Source organism: Strix aluco, chromosome 1 (assembly GCF_031877795.1).
Source record: "Strix aluco isolate bStrAlu1 chromosome 1, bStrAlu1.hap1, whole genome shotgun sequence".
Classification (NCBI taxonomy): Eukaryota; Metazoa; Chordata; class Aves; order Strigiformes; family Strigidae; genus Strix; species Strix aluco.
Genome location: NC_133931.1, coordinates 114,995,891 through 115,015,156, shown reverse-complemented (window position 1 = coordinate 115,015,156; position 19,266 = coordinate 114,995,891). Strand labels below are relative to the sequence as shown.

Here is a 19,266-nt window from a genome sequence, read left to right as displayed (position 1 = left end):
CCCCAGAGAAGACGCCTCCACCCACAGATAGCTCATGCATGCCTTCATGAACACAGCAGTGCTGTGACAGTTCTTTGGCTTCAGAGGGAACCGCACAGGGTCTTACTACCTGCTTACATGATGGGCAAGGATTAGACTTGAGTTTCTGTAAAGTTCAGCCCAATACTTAGCATTGCAGCAATATTAAAGTGAGAGCTAATGGGGCTGTTCTTCTGCCCCTGCCTGCAGACACATTCTCTCTTGCTACTTCTGCTTTGTGGTGAGCATACAAAAGGAGCCCTAGGAGTGGAAACAAAAATAACCAAGGTGGAATGAAAAGGGCAAAAAATCAAATGGGTAAACAATCCCCACCACTAATATTATTTTTTCTTTCGTTCCAGTGCGGTGTTTACCTGGACAAATTTATTGGTCGTTGTAGTTGAGCTGGACGGATCGGAGCAAGAAGCTTTGGACCTGGTTCCTTTGGTCACCAACGTGGTCCTGGAGGAACACTATCTGATTGTAGGGGTGGTGGTGGTTGTGGACATTGGTGTAATTCCTATCAACTCCCGTGGAGAGAAACAACGTATGCACCTACGAGACGGATTTTTGGCAGACCAGCTAGATCCCATCTATGTGGCCTACAACATGTAGTCTTGTACCTTAAAGCTTCCATGGACTTTACTATAGATGTATAAAATTTTTTGGTGTCCACTAAAAAAGTGTGCAGATAAGATGCTGACACTCATCAGAATTGAACTGTTTCTATTACAACTTTTCAAAGCAGTCACGATTGGCAGGAAATAAAATGTGAAATGTTTTCTTTTACCACTAAATTTTAAAAAGAAGGACTATGGGGTAAGGCCCTTCAGTGTGTTGGAAAAGCCCATTTTAAACTTGTTTTTTTTTTTTTTTGCTTATTGGACAATACTGCTTTTTGAGTAAATGTGGCTTTGTATTTTACATTAAGTAAGCTGAAGTAGATTTTTTTTTTATTCTGCCCTCCAAATGGATTCTTTTAAAACAATTTGCATACTAATACAAATTATTGTTTTCTTCATTTGTTTTAATATGTCATAAAAAGCTGATGAATACAGATCCGTTACTAACTTAAGCCATTTTAGATCCCACATCTTAGGAAACTATGTAGTGGTACGAGGAGAATACCCAAAGTAGCACCTTTCAATTAGAAATCTTGCAGCTTTCTGTCGGAGATGCTGAAAGCCCAAAGGCCAAAGAGCCTTTGCTGTTAGAGTTAGAATGGAAGAAATTTATAAATAAGGTGTATTTCGGCAATGAACTTGCAAATATCTTTGTACTAAACTAAAAAGATAAAATAAGTTAACTACTTCTTCTGTAATTATGTACAAAACGTTTAATTTATTTTGATCTCTTTAGAAGTATAAAAGAGAAAAAACATTCAAGAATATTAAACTCTTGAAATGTTTGCTAATATAAAAACAAAGTGTTGTATTATCTTGAGTGGATAGTATCACATCAAATATATATATATGAAATATAAATTCACTAATGACAAAAGATTTTAAAGTTTAAAATGCAGTACTTGTCACTTGCATGGTGTCTCCCACTGTAGATAATCAAATGCTACTCACAAATTTTTTGGAAAAAAAAAAAAAAGCAATCCTGGATTGCTAAGTATCCCTGTCGAAAAGAATCCTCTAGATACCAGCAAGTGGAATTATTGCTGCCTTTAAGGCAGTGAATGAATTTAAGACTAAAAATGCACTACAATAATTTTCTTTTCTTTGCCATGGAGGCAACAATAAATATTCGTGCTGGCATGTGCATACACTTGTTAGACTTAGAAAAGGCAGGTTGAGGAATAGCACTGTTGTCTAGCTGCAGAACTTTGTTGCACAATTTTTTTCATTGTTTTAGTTGGTGTTTTTATTGCTATAAGGAAAAGTTTTGGGGTTATTTGCACAGAGTTAATCAATTTGCCTCTCAGCTAGGACACGTAGCTTGGTGGCCAATGCATCCAGTTTACATTTACGGGAAACTGTTGTTTCGATGGTCTTTAATTTATTCCTTAACAGAGAGGAGCGTACAGTCACTACGACCGATTTGGCACGAATCGTGCATCTGCTAACTAGTCCCTAAACGCATTAAAACATCAGAGGAACCGATCTGCCTGTTCAAAGAACGGAGGAGTCCCGTGGTCTGAGGCCATCACGGGAGAAGAGTAGGGAAACATGCATCACAGCTGCCTTCATTTTACTACCTTTGGATAAAAGAGAGGTTTGATTCCCCCATTCTGTTGTCTTCCCTGCACCCCGTGCCCCCTTTTTTAAAACCTTCCCCTTCCTTCATGTGGTTGTAACTGAATTGACCTGTTTGTGATCAAGAGTGGGATTTACCAGCTGCAGTCCAAGAATGCTTTTCTTATTGTCCCGAATGACGTTCCTGTGCTGGCTCTCATTACCGGATATGCATGACTAAGATGATTGTTGCAGGGCAAATGTAATAATGTTTATATCACGTATAAGGGAGTCTCAATGCTGGGTGTTTAAAATCTTTTTAAAAGGTAGGGACGTTTTAGTCTGCATGTACAGTACAGAGCATCTTGCCATGTCAGACGCGTTTTCTTTCAGACCATCCTTTCCGCCTTCACTGTCCTGTGAATAGCCCTATTCATGCTCTGCAGACCAATCCTATATTTTGTCAAATTCCTTTTCTGCTCCCTAAAAAGAATAAAATCTGTTCTTAATGGCGAGTTGTTGTAAGGTTTCAGACAAGATGTTGATTGATAACAAACATAATTGCAGTGTGTGAACTAACTTGTGAAGTCCTGCTATCGCTGATCTCAGTACTGCAAAACAAATCTCGCTGTCGTTCAAAGCATCACTTTAACCTTCACGAAGTCAACTTTGCATTTGTAGAGAATAAAAGAACTGCAATGCAGTTGTGAAACGCAGTTAATAACAGCTCTCTTCTGCAACCTGTCATCCGTGGTTGTTAAATCCTGAGTTAAGAGAAATGATAAACTGAGTTTCTGGTTTTGTTGTGCAAGCAAAAGGAAGGAAACATTTAAGCACCATCAGACTGAGCAATAAAGAAGGATTGTTCTGTATTAGAAACTGTACTGTAGATAAACCATTCATGAGAATGTATAAAATGTTTGTCTTGTGACCTTGTGCTTTTGGAGTCAGACAAAACCATGTAATCAACTTGATGCACATGCACAAAAAAGAGGGTACACAATGAACATTTAAACACAAAACTAATCAAACAGGAGCAGATTCCTCATGGTGCTTGTTTATTATATATATTTAATCCTGCTTGACACTTTACCCAAGGGAAGACTGTCCCTTTTATCAGTTGAATGTTAGCAGCGTTATTTCATAGAGTGTGGTGACTGGTTAGAGAAATTCATGTAACTCAGCCAATCACAGTTTCAGACAAAAATTTTTATGTGCAAAGGACAGCAACCTTCTTGTATGTTAAACCACCAGTACGCTTTGTACATCTGTGATAACGCCTGTTTTATATTCAAATGAACAAATAAAAGCTTTTATTTTTGTTGCTCTGAAAATATCGGTTTCTTAATTAGTCATCTAAAATGGAGCTTCTGAGAGCTGCGGATGCTCAGTGGAGGAACATGGAGAGCTATACTGTAATTTTATTTTGTTTACCTCTCTTGTTGCATAATTTATTAGTACAAATCATTATACTTTTAACAATGTTTAAATACTGGTGTGGGCATTTATTGCTGAAAGACTTTCATATGGCAACAAATGTTTTTTGTGAAATGTTTTTTTAATTCTTTTTAATATATTCAAATATACTGTTCACATTTTTGCTGAAAGTGTAAAGATTATTGTAAGCTTGGTAACATTTTGTGAGAAGCAATAACAAGCATTAGTACTGTAAACTCCACAAATTTGTCACTTATCACTTTTGTTGCAAGGTCTTGCTACCGACATACTGCTGATCAGTTGTGTAAGTTACTGATCCAGGTATCACATTTCTGCTGGAGCTCTCTGCCAGTGACAATATGTGGGTAACTGCTTGGTCACACATGTGGGGCTAGAACCCCTGTATCAGTTCAGAAGCCTTGGATGACCAGATAAAACCTCTAGGAAATGTGTTCTGCCCATTTCCATTGGCCTTCTCCAAAAATACTGTGATTTCAGAGCTGGCTGCCAGCCACTGAGTAGCAGCGTCCCCAGAGAAGAGAATTGTCCGTAGCTCTGATTTTTCACATGTGATTTCAAAGGATGAAATTCTGAGTCCTTGTCTCTTTGGTAGCCCGTCTGAGAAGTTCAGGATATGAAATCCATCTCCAGTGGCTTAAACTGCAGGGTGCTCATCACAAGAGGTGGGTGCAGGTTAGAGGACCCACAATTTTCCAGAGCAGAGAGTGCAACCCAAAAACTGGGAGGGAGAGGGCAAGTGAGGGGTGGGAGAAGGTAGAGGACGACAGAACAGCAGTAGTTCCTGAGTCAATTTTACTAATAATTTTCTTTAAAAAAGGACGGGTTTTGATGTTTTATACTAATGGTGATGAGGACTTTTAAAAGGTAAAAATATTTAAAGTACAGCTTTTAAAAATCTTTTTGGCAAATGGTAGCTATAGCACTGGAAGGCTGGTGGGGAATCTCAATCAAAAAAATTTGTAGTAGGGTTAGAAGAATAATTTCATGCACAATAAGAACAGTATAATTTATTCATTATCAGGTTGATACTAAGAAGGTAAGAACTGGGAAAAAGCTTGCTAAAAGACATTGCAGCTTTTTGTGTGTGTTTTTCAACACAAAACTTTGCTTTATGCACCATTATCATCTAAGGCGGGGAGGGGGGAACGTGCACAGAGATCCACCACAGATTTCACCGGTCACCTTGTGAACCAAATCACAGGGGAGCTGGGTTTGGGGGAACTCTGACTTTCTCCAACACAGCTTTTTGCAGTCAGCCTGAGCAGTCACAGACCCCCCTCTCTGCAACCTTGGGGATACAAATCCCTGCTGTGGCTTCTACGTGGGGTGTGCAGGTGGTTTTGGGGGGCTGGGCTGGGCGCTGGCGTGGGCCTTGGCTGGACGGGCAGTGTGGGGAGAGGTAAAGTCCAGAAGGATCATCCCAGTGGGGATGGACCCCACTATCCCCAGGGTAAGAGCCAACCCTGATTTTGCATCTTTTTGTTTGTTTGTTTTAATAGAAGAATTTTTTGCTCAAAACTGGCTGAGATTTGAATAGGAAAAAAAACGTAACCAGATTCTACATTCTGAAAGTAGAAATTAATAATTTCTTTTTTGGATAAAATAAAGTTCAACCTGAGTTATTTTTTGGTATCTGGAGTGCTTCATTTGGCAGCCCACCTTCCCAAAAGCTCTCACTCATCGTACCATGACTTAGATAAACAGCTTTCCTTTCCAGGGATTTTTCTGTTCTCTCTTGAGGGTTATCATCTTAAAGCTGGTCCAGAATTCCTCACAAGGCTTGCCTCATTTGTGTTGTACCTCATTGAGGTCAACATCTTCGAAACAGCGGTGCTCGTTTTCTTACCCAGCATCAGCCCATTTCTATACGTTTTTAGCATGTACCCTGATGCTGGAAACTGCATGGCATTTAAGATCAACCATATGCTCCCTAAGCAGGTCATGCTGCATCATGCCAGTCAAAATCAGTACCAAGAGTGCTCTTACACTTCTTTCTGGTCTGCATGGACAAGATTTCTCCAAAGCCAAGGTGTATTCTGTATGATCCACGCAGGGAAAAAAAAATAAACAAAGGCTTTGCCCCAGGGATGCCACAACAAATCTAATAAATTTTTTTAAAAATGGTTGCAAAATATGGCCAGTTAATGGGCTGATGCTAAAGGCACAAAGCTGATCTTGTTTTAACGTCATGGTGGATTGACATTGATAGGCTTCACACAAGGGAGTGTCCTGTGGAGGGGTCTGAAGGAGGGGACAAAGCCCGTGGAAGCACAACAGGGAAGGGTTTTCCAGGGGGAGAGGCAGCATGTGGGAAAGGTCTGGAGATGCCAGGGAGAGGCACTGAGAAGAGCTGTACTGAATCATCGCTGCTGGAGTGGACACCAATGGAGGAAGCCATAAATGAAGGCCAAGTTTAGGAAGAGCATTTGGTGTAAAAGGGAGGTAAGGTCAGAAAAGAGAAGACTGTGCATGTGAGGGAAAGGGTCAAACAATTGACCCAATGGTATCAGGCACCTTATTTTAGTGGCCTACATTTTAATTTTCTCACCTAGGTGAGCCCATTTCAAATCAGGGAGCTCCAGGTGCCGTGATACACAGCCCTGCTGCCCTTAGCCGCATGTTCAGTCTGGAGGCTTGGATGAACTACCACCTGCTGAATTCAGCCAAGGGGCTTTGGGATAAGACCTAAGAGAGGAAATGTATGGAGGTAGGAGGACAGGCATGGTGCAAGACAAGGACAGAGGTTATCTCAACCCAAAAGGTTCAGGAAACAAAAGAAACACAACAGGTCCGTATCAGGGAAAAGGCAGAACTGAAGCAGGGAAGTGCTGAGAGAAGACTAGGGTAAGAAAAGCAGCTGCAAGAGAAAAATGATGTTTCCATGAACCAAGGTCAGGAGGGGACTATGGCATGGCCAGTATTCACGGAGCAAAGGAAGATGAGAATTTGAGCCAACAACTGTCCAAAGGAAATTAGTGGCTGAGGAGATACAAAGGGATTAAACTTTCCATTGCAGACACATGCGCTCAGCAACATTTCTAGGATGCCTCTCACAAACATTTGGTTTCAGATACTTTCCTGAAATCCACAGGAAGATTTTTTTTGCACGCCCCCTTCTCTCCCCACCGCACATAGCTGCCTGCCAGGGTGAGGATACATGCTTTTGTGCACGTGCAGGGTCTCACGGCCGTGCACACACCCTGCGAGGCCGTGCTGCAGCTGCAGCGGCTCAGCCCGGGGTAGCTGCCTGTGCGGGGGCAGTGATGGAGACACACAGCCCGAAGATGTGTGTTGCAGGGGCAGGCGCTCAGCATTGGCGGTCGTGGAAACCCACAGCCCACTCTGCCAGTCCCAGTTATAGGGCCAGCAAAAACTGAATGGGGAATGTTTAAATTCTTCCCGTCCCTCCTCCTATAGCTCTTTGGTTAGTAAAGAGAAAGAAAAAAACAAATGAAGTGTGGTCTCAGCTATAAATATTTTTTCATTCAAAGGATGGAAACATTTTTCATCTTGGGGCAAAGCCTTTTAACAGAACAGGAAGCTTTTAACTGCTGTTTTGAGCCATAATACAATTACTATTAGGGATCACTCAATTTTGAAAATTTTCTAACAAAACCCAGATTTTCTTAAAGGAAAACTTTCATTAAAATACTCCCATTTCCAGTGGATCACATAACAGGGCTGTAGCCTCACTGCTAAAACAGTGCAACTGCATTTTTGCTGTGCATGCATGCAGACACATGCACTTGCATTGCACTTTACTTACAACTAACATCACCATTTATTTCTCCAGCACAATAAAGCCAGTGCATCTGCAGGAGAGAGACAAAGTCAGGATGCAATGTGTCAGTCGAAGACACGACAAAGTGTAAGTGTTGGAGAAAGCAACCAGAAATACAGGTTACAATTGGTCTCATTGTCAGTTTGGCTTAATTTTAGGTAAAATGTATTTCTTCTATTTGTCCAGTTTTGATTTGGAAATGCTGAGCCACAGGAAGGATAATCATTAGAGGACATTTTGAGATTTGACTGGAGAGAAAGATAAACTCCAAGGCTTGAGGTCTTTTTTTGCACCCATCCAAATACTGCACAGAGATGCAGCGGCCATGCTGCTGGTGGGAGAGGGTGAGCAGTCCTGGGCTCCAGCTCAGCGTTCAGCGCTGGCACCCAACAGCTCAGCATGGAGCAGCTTGCTCACTGCTGCAGTGGCCACTGACATTAGGGAGCCCAGAGTCAAAGTGCTGATGGCTCCAGCATCCTCAGAAAAAAATTACTGAATTCCACATCTTTTGTTTCTTCAGGGGAAAACTAAAAAGGCTTTCCGGCACTCGTGGTCTTTAAAGGCTTGTGAAAAGGCAGGGAAAAGCTCCGTCAATTGATCTTGTGTCAGCCAAAGAAATTCTCTAGTGCATAAACCGTGCATGGCAGAGTTTCTGCCCATGCTCTTTCTTCAGGAAGGAGCCAGTGTTCCTCCTTGGCAGGGGCTGAGCTGCATCGCAGGCAGCAGAGGAGCTCCCTGCCTGCGCCGCGCTGCCCATGCCGCTGGGGCTTGGACGCCTCGTCTGGCTCCCTCCTGAGAGCACCCCAGACCCACACAGCTGTCACGTGTGGGAACGGCTCTTATTCCTCCTAACAAGGATGGTTACCGGGGTGCCCTGATCAGCCCAGGCACGCGCGGGTGGCCCACGCGAGGTTAAACCCTCTTTCCTGATGACAGGGTCTTCGAGAGCTGATGTGTGCAAGGCACCGGCTCCCTTTTTGCTCTTAATGAAGACATTTTTCACCTTGAAGGCCCTGTTACAAGGGACAAAAGTGCATTGCTGTGGCCAAGTGTGGTGGGATCGTGGCTCAGCACCAGCCCTGCAGAGAGCTGGCTGCCACAAGCTCTTGCCATGGGAGCATGAGTGGAGGAGAGGCAGAGACCTCATGTGGCAGCAAGCAGGGTCCCGAGCCACCTGCAGTGGCTGGCTGCAAAAGATACTTTTCCTCTTAACAAAGTAGTTGAAAGTAGTGCTCTGGCTGTAGAAGTCCTTTTCCACACACTAGTAAAGCATTTCACATAACCAGCTTCACAGTGGCTTCTCTATAAGAACTCAAGTTTATTTTTAGGTACCTCTCTGGGGCAAATCCTATTTCCATTGAGGTCTTATGCCAGCTTAGTTTCACTTCCAGGGAGTTAACAGACACTGGCCGGTGGCTTTGTAAACAAACGCATGGCTCTGCCTTTTAGCATGGCCCATTCTCACTCTCCCGGCCTTTCTTCTATATTATCTTCAATTATTAGTCCCCTTCTATGTATAAACTATCTGCAAAGCAGAGTCTGTATTTAATATCAGCCCCTCCATTGCTGTTTGCCATGCCTGGAGGCATCTTTCTGCACTTCACAGCTGTGGGGCTGGAGAGGTGCTGGGGCAGGCATGGCCATGGGGAGCAGGAGGGGCAATTTAGAGTTAATTTTCTCTGGGTTCTCTTTCTTTTTCTGACTTTACAATTTTGAACCTTTAGTAACCCAACATTTTCTTTTAAACAGCGTTGGTCAGAGTCTAACATACTTTTGAGCCTTTTGATATCTGGAAATAGGTTTTATTAAGACAAAATATGATGGGTTTTTTAGGTTTTTGGAAGGTCCAAGATAGTTGTTTTTTTTTTCTTTTACATTAGTTATAAACATCTCCCACTTAAACCCCAAAATACTCTATTATTCTCACAAATGGCTGAATCTCTCAATCTCTCCACTTGCAATTGAATTTCTTTAACATGAAACAATGCAAGAAGGGACTTTTTGGTTTTGATACCACCCCCAATTTGATTTATGAAAGCATATGCACATATTGCGTATCTGCTCTCACTCTGAGGCTAAAATAGGCTGGGTAGCCCCTAACTACCGATAACAAATCCCAAACATATTTCACATAGTCATGTAGGATCTGGAAAGGCAAACAAGCCCTGAGCTGGGCAGCTCACTCCACCTAAAGGAAGTAGGAGGCAGAAACCACTGCTCCTCCTTACTAAAATAAAATTATAGCTAGAGTTAAAATTAATAATAATAATAATGATGATGATAATGATGTTAACAATAACAACAATAGTAATAATAATGATGACAAAAAAATAGGAAAAGCCAACAATAAAATGCCAAATAATGCCTTCAAGACTGATGCTCTGGGAGCACTAAGATACAGCCCTGTCTGCAGTGGTGAAGATGCAGCAGCTCACAGAAACCCCTGCTCATCCTAAGGTTCCTGGTGGAAGGAAAGTTGCAGATTTTGGGCAGTGGAAGGACAAATATCCTCCTCTGCTTTGCAGGGATGGTGGTGACAGGGTCCAGCGTGGGACATGTGATGGGGTACAGCAGGTCTGTACAGAGGGGTACAGAGGACCCATGTTAAGCAATGGGGGTGGGAAGCTGCCGCGGCACTTCCAAAGCATTTAACCTGTTTGGTCCCGATACCGGTCCCACTGGTGACACCTGAACTGGCAAATGCACTTGGGGAGGGGAACTGGGAGGGGGGGACGTTTCCACCGGGGACTTCTGTGAGTGGGGTGCTGGTGAGCAGTGCTGTGCTTGGAGGCTGACCACCGTCATCCAAACGAGAGGCGGCCTGGGAAAGGGAGCTCGGGGAGACACGCTGCCTCTTCCTGACCCCGCTTTGCCAGCTTGTTTCAGCATAAATGATTCATTTGCAATATGTGCTCTATGATGGTTATTTCTATTCAATCGAGTTTCATCAAGATGAATGAATAAAACTTGCACTCAGGTAAAATGCTATGATTCATGTAAGAACAGAAAAGTTTGGATAGTAAAATAATAAAAGAGAGTTTTGAGGGATCTTTAAATATTTAAAATACATTTTTTTCTTTTTCCCCCCTGGGACTAGCAGGTCTTGCCAGGTCTTAATGCACACAGGGAAATTCTTAATGGCCACAGAGAAACCAATTCCCAGTGTCTCTCCTGCAGCCCTGAAGTCATGCTGAGGCTCCAGGACAAACCTCCCTGCCTGTGGCTGGTCCCCAAATGGCCCTTTCTCCTAAGGGTGGCTGTGGGACATGCCCTGTGGGCAGTAGCACCAGCATGGGCCCTTGGCTCCCTCGGGCACCTTGCTGGCAGCAAGTCCTGATTTTGAAAATAGGTGAGAGAAACTGCTTCTCAGGGCTGCATTTGTGAGAGAAACGCTGCCACTGTTCAGGCTGGAGCTGGATTCATAGAGTCCTCTCAGTCCCTCCAGATAAAAGTTTATTAATAAAATGTCTAACAGGCACAGGCTAAGGGTTGGTGACTAGGGTAGGGAGGAGGCAGAGTGGGGACACTGGTGAGAGGCAGCACAGGGAGATGGGGGTCTGCGAGCCCCACCCTGGCATTTCCACCAGGACATGGTGGATGCAGCCCCCGGAAAAGATTCACTTTCGGTGCTGAAGCCATGTGAAATGCTCAGGCCCTTGCATGGACCTGCCAGCTCACCTCGAGCCAGGAGCAAGGGCCCCGCAAATTCAGGCCCAGCTCCCCCATCGGCAGCTCCGGTCTTTCTAGGTGAGGACAAGTAAAAATAGCTGCCTCGTGAGTGCCCACCCAAGGGTGTGAGGACAACTGGCGGACAACTGGCTGAAATCAACACAGACGCTTTCCGTGAGGGTTTTTTTAAATACATTTATTAACCAATGTTAACACATTAAATGACTCTATATATTGCTAGTCAGAGCAGCTTACAAAATGCCAGAATGCATCATAAACTGGACAGCCACAATGAATAATTACAATGTGCATAGTGGCTAAGCTCAACACTTTAATATAGCTTTATGATTTGCAGAAAAATTAATTTTAAATCATGACTCCTAAAACAATCAATTGTAATTTTACCTAAAACTTATACAAAACCAGGCCACAATCTTTTTTTTTGTTTTGTTTTTTTTTTTCTTTAAAACACACAGTTTTCACGCTGTAGTAACTTGGAAATGTGCAACCGTGTCAACAGAGACAAAAAAGCCAAAGTAACACGAATCTTACTTTCATGCAGCTATCAGTTAAATATTACATATTCTGGAATGATTTTACACCAAAAATATTTCCACAATAACTTGCTTTCATAGGGGTGGATCGAAGTTTTGGAACTTGTAAAGTAATCGAACAAGATTGATTTTTAGTTGTGAAGTGTTTTACAGTCACAACACAGAGGCGACAAAAGTTAATTACACATTTATCAGGCAATAATGTAGCTGTGGTAATACAAGTTACCATCTACTTACTATTTTTTCCAATCAACTTACCACTTAATTTCTGCAACATATTGGGCATTATTTGGCAGTATCTAGTCAATTAACTTATATCACCACTGTAAGTAAAAACGATCAGGATTTCAGTGGTAGTTCACAGAAGTCTTAGTTATATTTTCATCTTTACAATGACCCTGACAAATCCTAGAGAAAACTTTTTTAAAGGCTTTCCTCCTGATTCTTCAGCTTCCATCGTTCCATCATGTAATTGCTTTCAATAAATATCAAAGATCTAAATAAATATTTACAAATTATTCCTCTAACTTCTCAAAAAATAGCTGGATGATTAATGGGCATATGACTCAGTCTAAGACCAATCTTTTAAAGAAACTAAAATGCGGAGACACTTTAAAAGAAAAGCTATTTAAGTAAGCTTTACATCTATTTAAAAAATTGTCTCTGAACATGGATGCAATTCATATATCTATATATAAAACAAACAAAAAGAAAATCATTTTTCAACTATCGATCCATTCCTATTGGTAATGCTTCTTAATCCAGACATTCCGCAAAATACAGACTTTTTACAAATCACGGCATCTTTAATACAAGGAAATTAACATGCATTATTCTTCATTCTGAGTACAGTGATGGAGCTCATTATTAGGCAATGACCCATTACTACAAACATAACGGCTTCTGTGAAACTTAAGTGCTTTTTCTCCTTTTATTATCAAGTTACAATGGACCAGGTGACACCAGATCATAGGCAGTCAAATGACGTTGGATTGGGGAGGCTGAAGGGGGGCACAATAAAGAAATTTGCCTCATAATTCCGTGTATGAATAAAGGTAGTTGGTTTTTTTGTTTTTTTGGCTTTTCTTATTCTTGTTACAAGCACTCATGTTAGGACAAAGATGAAATGTGCAAACTTCAAAATTTAAATATTCATTTTTCTCTAAGATCCAGCTCAGTAAAAGATTACCCCAGTTCCCTGTGATTTTAAACTACAAGATCAAAGCTAATATTTTGTTATAAAAGTTATATATTGAAAAGAAATAATGAAAATAAAACACAGTTGGGAAATATTTAAGAAAAAATACGCAGGACTAGCACCTGCTGTGTCAACCCTGTTCCCTAAATTCAATCATGTACCCACTGGTATAACCAATAGATAATGCCTTTAAACAGTAAAATTAAGCTGAACAAAACCAGCTCAACAAGGTTAAGAAATAAATGTTACATCAAGGTAGTATGCTTTGTTTTTCTGAAACAGTTCTACATTTCTTACATTCAGATCTAGTTTTTAAACGTTCCTTTTGTTAAACTTGCATGATTTATCTTTAGATCTGCTGTTTTTAAAGATTAAAATCTCTGTAAAACCTAAAAATGTTTTAAAATTTGCTGAAAATGCAACAAATCCTCTAGTTTAAAATTATTTAAAGTAACCTGCTCCCACGGATGTTAAATTCATTTTGCCGACAAAATTTTGGAGGAGCATTAAACAGAAGATTGAAATTACTGTGCAAAATTTCTTTTACGAAAAGTGTTTAAAGGCTGGTGCAAAATGGGAAGCAAATTCTAAACAATTTTGGCTTCTTGGAAACAAAAACCGCTGTGTCTGAGAATAGCAATCATCGGGGTGGTTTTCTAGGGGAGGAACAACTCTTTCATCTTTTTCTGCGGCAGGTACGTTTGTGTTCGGCATGCCAGTGCTCCTGCTGACACTTGATGGAGCAGTAGGAAGTGTTCCAGCAGCAGTGGTACATGGCCTCCTCTTCACAGTTGTAGCACTGGAGAGAACAAACGAGACGAGATTACCACCCTCGCAGGATCCCTCCTTACCAGCACACAAGTGTTCTCACCTGCTCGTGGATGCACCAGCACATGCAGAGCAATACTTCCCTTTTATTTATGCTTGGGGCATCCAGAGGCAGGGTGTTTTTCACACATGCTAAGTAAAGCAGCAATCTTTAGCAAATCTGCACAATGCTTTTGTATTTTCTGGAGTCTGGATTATTGCTTTTGAAAAAATCATTTCTCATCTAAGAAAACTCATCCCTCAGGGGAGTAGATAGACATTTTTCAGCCACACAGTGCAGGAACCATCTTCTACCCTACATTTGTATAATACCACCCTGATCTATGACTTAAAACCTACGATAAATCAACAGGCACTTCTGGCATGAGCAGGTTCTGCGCAAGCTCAAAACCCAGCGTTTCTGAGGTTTCTTTACACGTCTGACCTGTCCAGAGGTTGCTGGGGAAGATCCTTTCGGGCTAGGAAAATCTCAAAAGTCACAACACCACCACCACTGGAGAAAAGAATAATTTGTTACCAAGGGGTTTGTTACAGCCCATTTAGGGTAGGTCTGCAAGGAGGCTACTGTCATTGGGGTTTGCTGACTGCCAGACAGCACTGCAATCTCATGAAAAGAAAACCTCGTGCTACACTAGTGCTACTGAGAAGAGCAAGAAAGTGCCTTTTTCTTCAAGTCTTCCAGAAACCAGAGGCAGCCTGTCATACACAGGATGGCCTCATGGGCTCTTGCCTTTTGTCATGGCTGCCAGGATGCCACAAAACTCCTGGCAGAAAGAGATGCTGCACAGCCCGTGATTTCTGCAGAAATACTTGGTTCTGGGGAGTGCTACAGCAAAGAGGGTTTCTATCCCAGAACACAGAGAACGCCTCCCGTTTCAGCTGGAAGAGCTACCTGGAAAATAAGCACATGGCCTCTGACGAACTGAAAAAAAAGGAGTCAACATGGCTGGTCAACACTACGGGTGGTCAGCAAGGAGGTAGGGCACCCAGATGGGCAATGTGCCCTAGGTCCAGGTGGTTTTATACCCCTTAAGGGAGTGCTGCAAACGCATTAACTGTCATTCTGACAAAATCCTGTAAGGTAGGGTGGCATTGGTGCTAAAAGAACCAGTTACACGCAGTGCCCTTGAGAGACAGGTTCTAATGATCTCAGATTTGTCTTTCTGAATATGGTCTGCTCAAAATCAGAGCATCTTTATGAATCCAGTCTGAAATGCTTACTGCATGAGGGGGAACAGAGGGAGGGATATCACACAGTCTGTGCAGGCTGCTATCAAAGCACAGAATAACACACAATTTACTTTTTATGTCCTGTCTAGCTACAGCACTGTTAATAAAAGAAAGAATTACAAAGAAAACAAACCCAGTTGCCTTAAAACAAAACCAAACCACAACCCTACACACTACTAAAAGACAGATCCAAGAAAACCAACATTTACATTGGCTAAACCGACAGCTCTTTATTTACATCGGCAATAAAGGGGCTGCCCTAGCTGCATGAGAAGGGAACCTCTCCATTTTCCTTTTATCACTTAGCTCCAGGGAAGTTTATTTGTAGAAATGTCTGCAAACAAGTGTCCTCTCAAGAGCTGTTTTCCTGTTTTTTCATGTTGCTGGCTGCCCACAAGCCTGTGGGAACTATTAGGATCATCTGCTGGAAAGGTGCAGGGAACAGCTGTGTGTCTCCATTACGTACAGCATGGGCCTCAGCCCAGAGACCAGCTTCACATCTGCTTGCTTGGAGAGATCAAAAAAAGGTAAGACAGGAGAGGACAACTGATCTGTGGGTCCTGCACTTGCCTTTACATGTGCTGGCCATAAGCGTGGGATGTAAATCTCCACTCACATAAGAAAAATAGTGTCATCTAACTTGGTACCAGCACATGTGGCAGAGAAGGCAAAATGCCAGCTGGCCTCAGGCCTCCTCTTTTCTTTGTATTTTTGTCTTTCTAAACATTATCAATCACTTTGGTTTTCGTTTCAGACAGTACACATCATGGACAATGCTCATTCACATAAAAATAACCTGTTGCAAGTTAGAATAAATATACATGTGAATATAATTGGAAGCGACAGAAGTTAAAAATTATCTATAAAAATGAACTATGCACCAATTTAAATGAGGCTTGTATGCAAATAAAAGAACTGTGAGAAAATAAAAAAGAAACGTTGTCAAGAGCAGCAGACTAGCCTGTATTCTGGAGGCCATCAAACCGCATAATCTCATGATCGCTATCCCTGACTTTACGTTTCTTCCTTTCATTTGCTATATGAAGTATCTGTATTAAATCCAAGTTTTCTGGAGGTATAAAAATGAAATTGGGTTAAGCCAAGGGGACTGTGACCAGTTAGAGCAACAGAAAATGTTGTTCTTTAACTATGTGTTATGCTCCTGAAGAACTGGGAGCGCATCTTCTCATGTGGCTGCACACCACCAGCAAAACTATCCCTTCATCCTGACCAGATATTTTTTAGGTATGAGAAAAAGACAAATATAGCATGAATAATAGCAGCTGTATTCCCAAGCCTAGACATCTGCATTAAGCAAAACCATAGATCTCTGCTTCTAATTAAAAAGCAAAGCCACCAAAACTCATTTAGTATGTGTGTTAATTACATGAGATTTTGGTAAGGAGGTATCATTATAATAGCAGCATACAAGAGAGGTACTACACACCAGGGACTGTCATTAGTACCACTGAAGGAAAAATCACTGGGGAGTTGTGTAATTGGACCAACTCCAGCCGCCTGAGGCTGTGTGTTGGCAGGCAGATCCATCAGCTTGAATGCAAAGGTGTTTATCCTCACCCTCCCTCTCCCACCACATGCAAAACAGCTGCCTGTATGATGCCTTCATTTAAGGTGGTGAATGACAGATAGTTCTGGGGCCACAGAAATGGGGAAGACTGTCAAATACTCTTTATATATTTAATTGTCTTGCTCAGAAAGAGGCTTTATGCACATGGTCATAAGATGCATTGATGTGGTATCAGTGCGCTCTCTGACTAGGCTAAAGGATATGGCAAAGGCATTGGAGCAGATGAAAGTAAAGTCTCGGGAGTCTCTTCCATAAATTCTGCCTTCAAAAACACCGAAAAGCAGCTATAGCTAAGAGTCCAGACTCACAATCAAGTTACTGTGATCGAGTTTATGCATATCAGCTGAACAGTGGCAACAGTTCATATGTGCACTCTTAACTTTTGACAGAAAGAGCTAATTTGACATAGTTCTATAGTGGGCAATTCACTTTCCCTCTCAGGTGCCACAGGCAAGAGCATGCATGCAGCCACGAGCAGCTGGTGACTCATTAAACACAGTAACTCGATCAAGTCGGAGACCTAAGTAACTTCTCTGGTCTGCAGAGATAGGTAGACAGGGAGGAATTTTCTAACTGACAAAGACCCAAGCACTGCAGTGTCATAAAACCCACAGTAAAATCTCTACCAGGAACAGAAATTAAGACTCTACAAGAGCTCCGGCATTTGACGTAATTCTTCTCTTTACAAAAAAAACCAGACTTGTGACTGTGATAGTCAGCAACCGATTATCTTGCCTTACTATTTATTTCATTCCTCTACAGAGCAGAGATTTCTCTGCAGGGACCACAGTTTCACCTGTAAGAACAAGGACTAATGAGGCTGAACATAAACAAACCGCCCTTTACAGCAGAAGACAAACAGGAGCTGGGGGACGGGGCCAGGGCTGGCTGTCGGCGGGCGGCAGTGGCTGTCCATCGCAGCTCAGATCCGCGTGCCATCTTGTGGCAAGGCACCCGTGTGCTGCTCAGCTGCGTCCGGCAAAAACAAAGCTCAAAAGGAGGCCAGTAGAAAATCTTGTGCCCACCCTCCTGTATGTTAGAGATAGCTATTACAGTGCAGTGTGATTTCCTGAACAATGACTTTCATTTCCTTGTTCTGTGAAAATGAGCAAAGAAATAGCGAAGTTTCTATGTGTGCCAGGCTCACTGCTCCTCAGTGTAACAGTTTCCACCCTTACTCTGCTAGAGGCTAGCAGCACAGGATTATAGTACTCGCAGCGTTTGAGTAGATGCTGTACAGACATGTGGGAGAACACACTTCTGGCTTAAAAAGAAAACAGGAGACAAACCAAACAAAACCAGGGAAAAGTTTGCAGTATGTAATGGAATGGTAAATTAGATGTCTATGATGTCTGTTTTCACTTTTCTAAAGGGTAAATGAACACGGTTCTTCCAGGAAATGCTGCAGATTTGGGCTAAAGGACTGAACAAGGGAGAGAAATGTATTTCAGAAAGTCATGTGTTAAATACAAAAGAACATAAAAGAGCTGCAGAAGAAGCTAGGAGAGGAAAATGCCAAAAGGATATCACTACCAGCATTATTAGCAGGGGAATCCAAATTGATGCAGCCAGGTATTGTATCCTCCAGGGCCTTGAGATCAAAGGAGCGTGAACATAATGCAAAATATGTCTTATATGGAGTAAAGCTGCATTTAGAAAAAAATATTTTGATACTAACATCTGGTTGGACTCAAGAAGATGGTGCTGTTAACACTATATAATTAAGATGGAAAGTAATCAGTACTTCAAGTTGAAATTTGAAGATTCAAAAACTTTGAAAGCAGTAATATGAAGAAGAAAACCTGAAAGACCAGTGAAAGAGTGGTGTGGTTAAAAGTAAGGAAGAAATCACCTTCAATTGGCCTGAAGTATTCGTTATGCATTTCCACTTATTGTCTTGTAATAAATTTTTGACACTTACCCACTGCTTCTTCTTGGTCTGGGAAATCAGCTGCTTGTGCTGGCCTGCTAGCTTCTTAATTTCTTCTAAAAATTCTTCTTTGCACTTCTCCTTCACCTGCTTACATTTTCTGTCCATCTCTCCTTGTGCATTGGCCACAGCTTTATTTACAGCCTGCCTTTTCTCTTCTTCCATCTCCGTACGCAGCTGCCATAAGAAAGTCAGCAAAACAAGTCAATGGACAACTATTGGAATAAAAATATCTTCTTTAAACCTCGACTCTTTAAACCTCTATTACTGATATGGGTGGAGGTCACATAATTAGAGATTTCTCCTATTCAGAAACCAAAAAGTTCTCTTCTTTAGAGTTATAACAAAACATCCATCCAAAATAAAAATGTCACCATATTTCTGTTCTGCTAGGCATCTACAAAAACAGCTAAATAGGTTCCATGTATATTTTGTCAATAATTAGTTTACAAATTTATGAATTTATCTTAGACAAAGATTTTGTCTTTTCCAAATCTATAACTGCATATAAATCACAGCAAGGACACAATGGAAATACAAAATAGAACATCCCTGAGTTCAGTAAGAGGTACCTTTAAGACTAATTGTCAGTGGGATTCCTTTGCCCTTGCTCAGTTATCTAAAAGTTTGGTGTCATAATCCTACAGGATTAAGCTCAGGCTTAGATATTGAATGCAACAGGTTATCATTAGATAAGAAAACTCAAACAAATTTCGGTGAATCTATTTAATGTTTAGGTCAGAAGACTGACAAAAGAATTATTTACGAATAGCCTTTAAACAATGACATTGTTTACAACCACACTCGACAATGGAGACAAGGGCTTTGGAAA

General features: G+C 41.7%; 2 protein-coding genes across 10 annotated transcripts in view; one reads left to right on the top strand and one right to left on the bottom strand.

Moving 5' to 3' along the window:
- DIP2C (disco interacting protein 2 homolog C) overlaps window positions 1-3,532 on the top strand; it is a 331,218-nt gene extending 327,686 nt beyond the window's left edge. For all 5 annotated transcript variants that reach the window (XM_074831885.1, XM_074831893.1, XM_074831874.1 and 2 more), the window contains one exon: window positions 381-3,532. In XM_074831885.1, the coding sequence (XP_074687986.1) occupies window positions 381-633 (253 nt within the window). In that variant the 3' untranslated portion in view covers window positions 634-3,532. The remainder of the gene's footprint in view (window positions 1-380) is intronic.
- Window positions 3,533-11,281: 7,749 nt separating this feature from the next.
- Window positions 11,282-19,266, bottom strand: part of ZMYND11 (zinc finger MYND-type containing 11) — a 108,414-nt gene continuing 100,429 nt past the window's right edge. For all 5 annotated transcript variants that reach the window (XM_074831824.1, XM_074831853.1, XM_074831834.1 and 2 more), the window contains 2 exons: window positions 18,426-18,611; window positions 11,282-13,657 (listed from right to left, as the gene is read on the bottom strand). In XM_074831824.1, coding sequence (XP_074687925.1) covers window positions 13,535-13,657; window positions 18,426-18,611 — 309 coding nt within the window. In that variant the 3' untranslated portion in view covers window positions 11,282-13,534. The remainder of the gene's footprint in view (window positions 13,658-18,425; window positions 18,612-19,266) is intronic.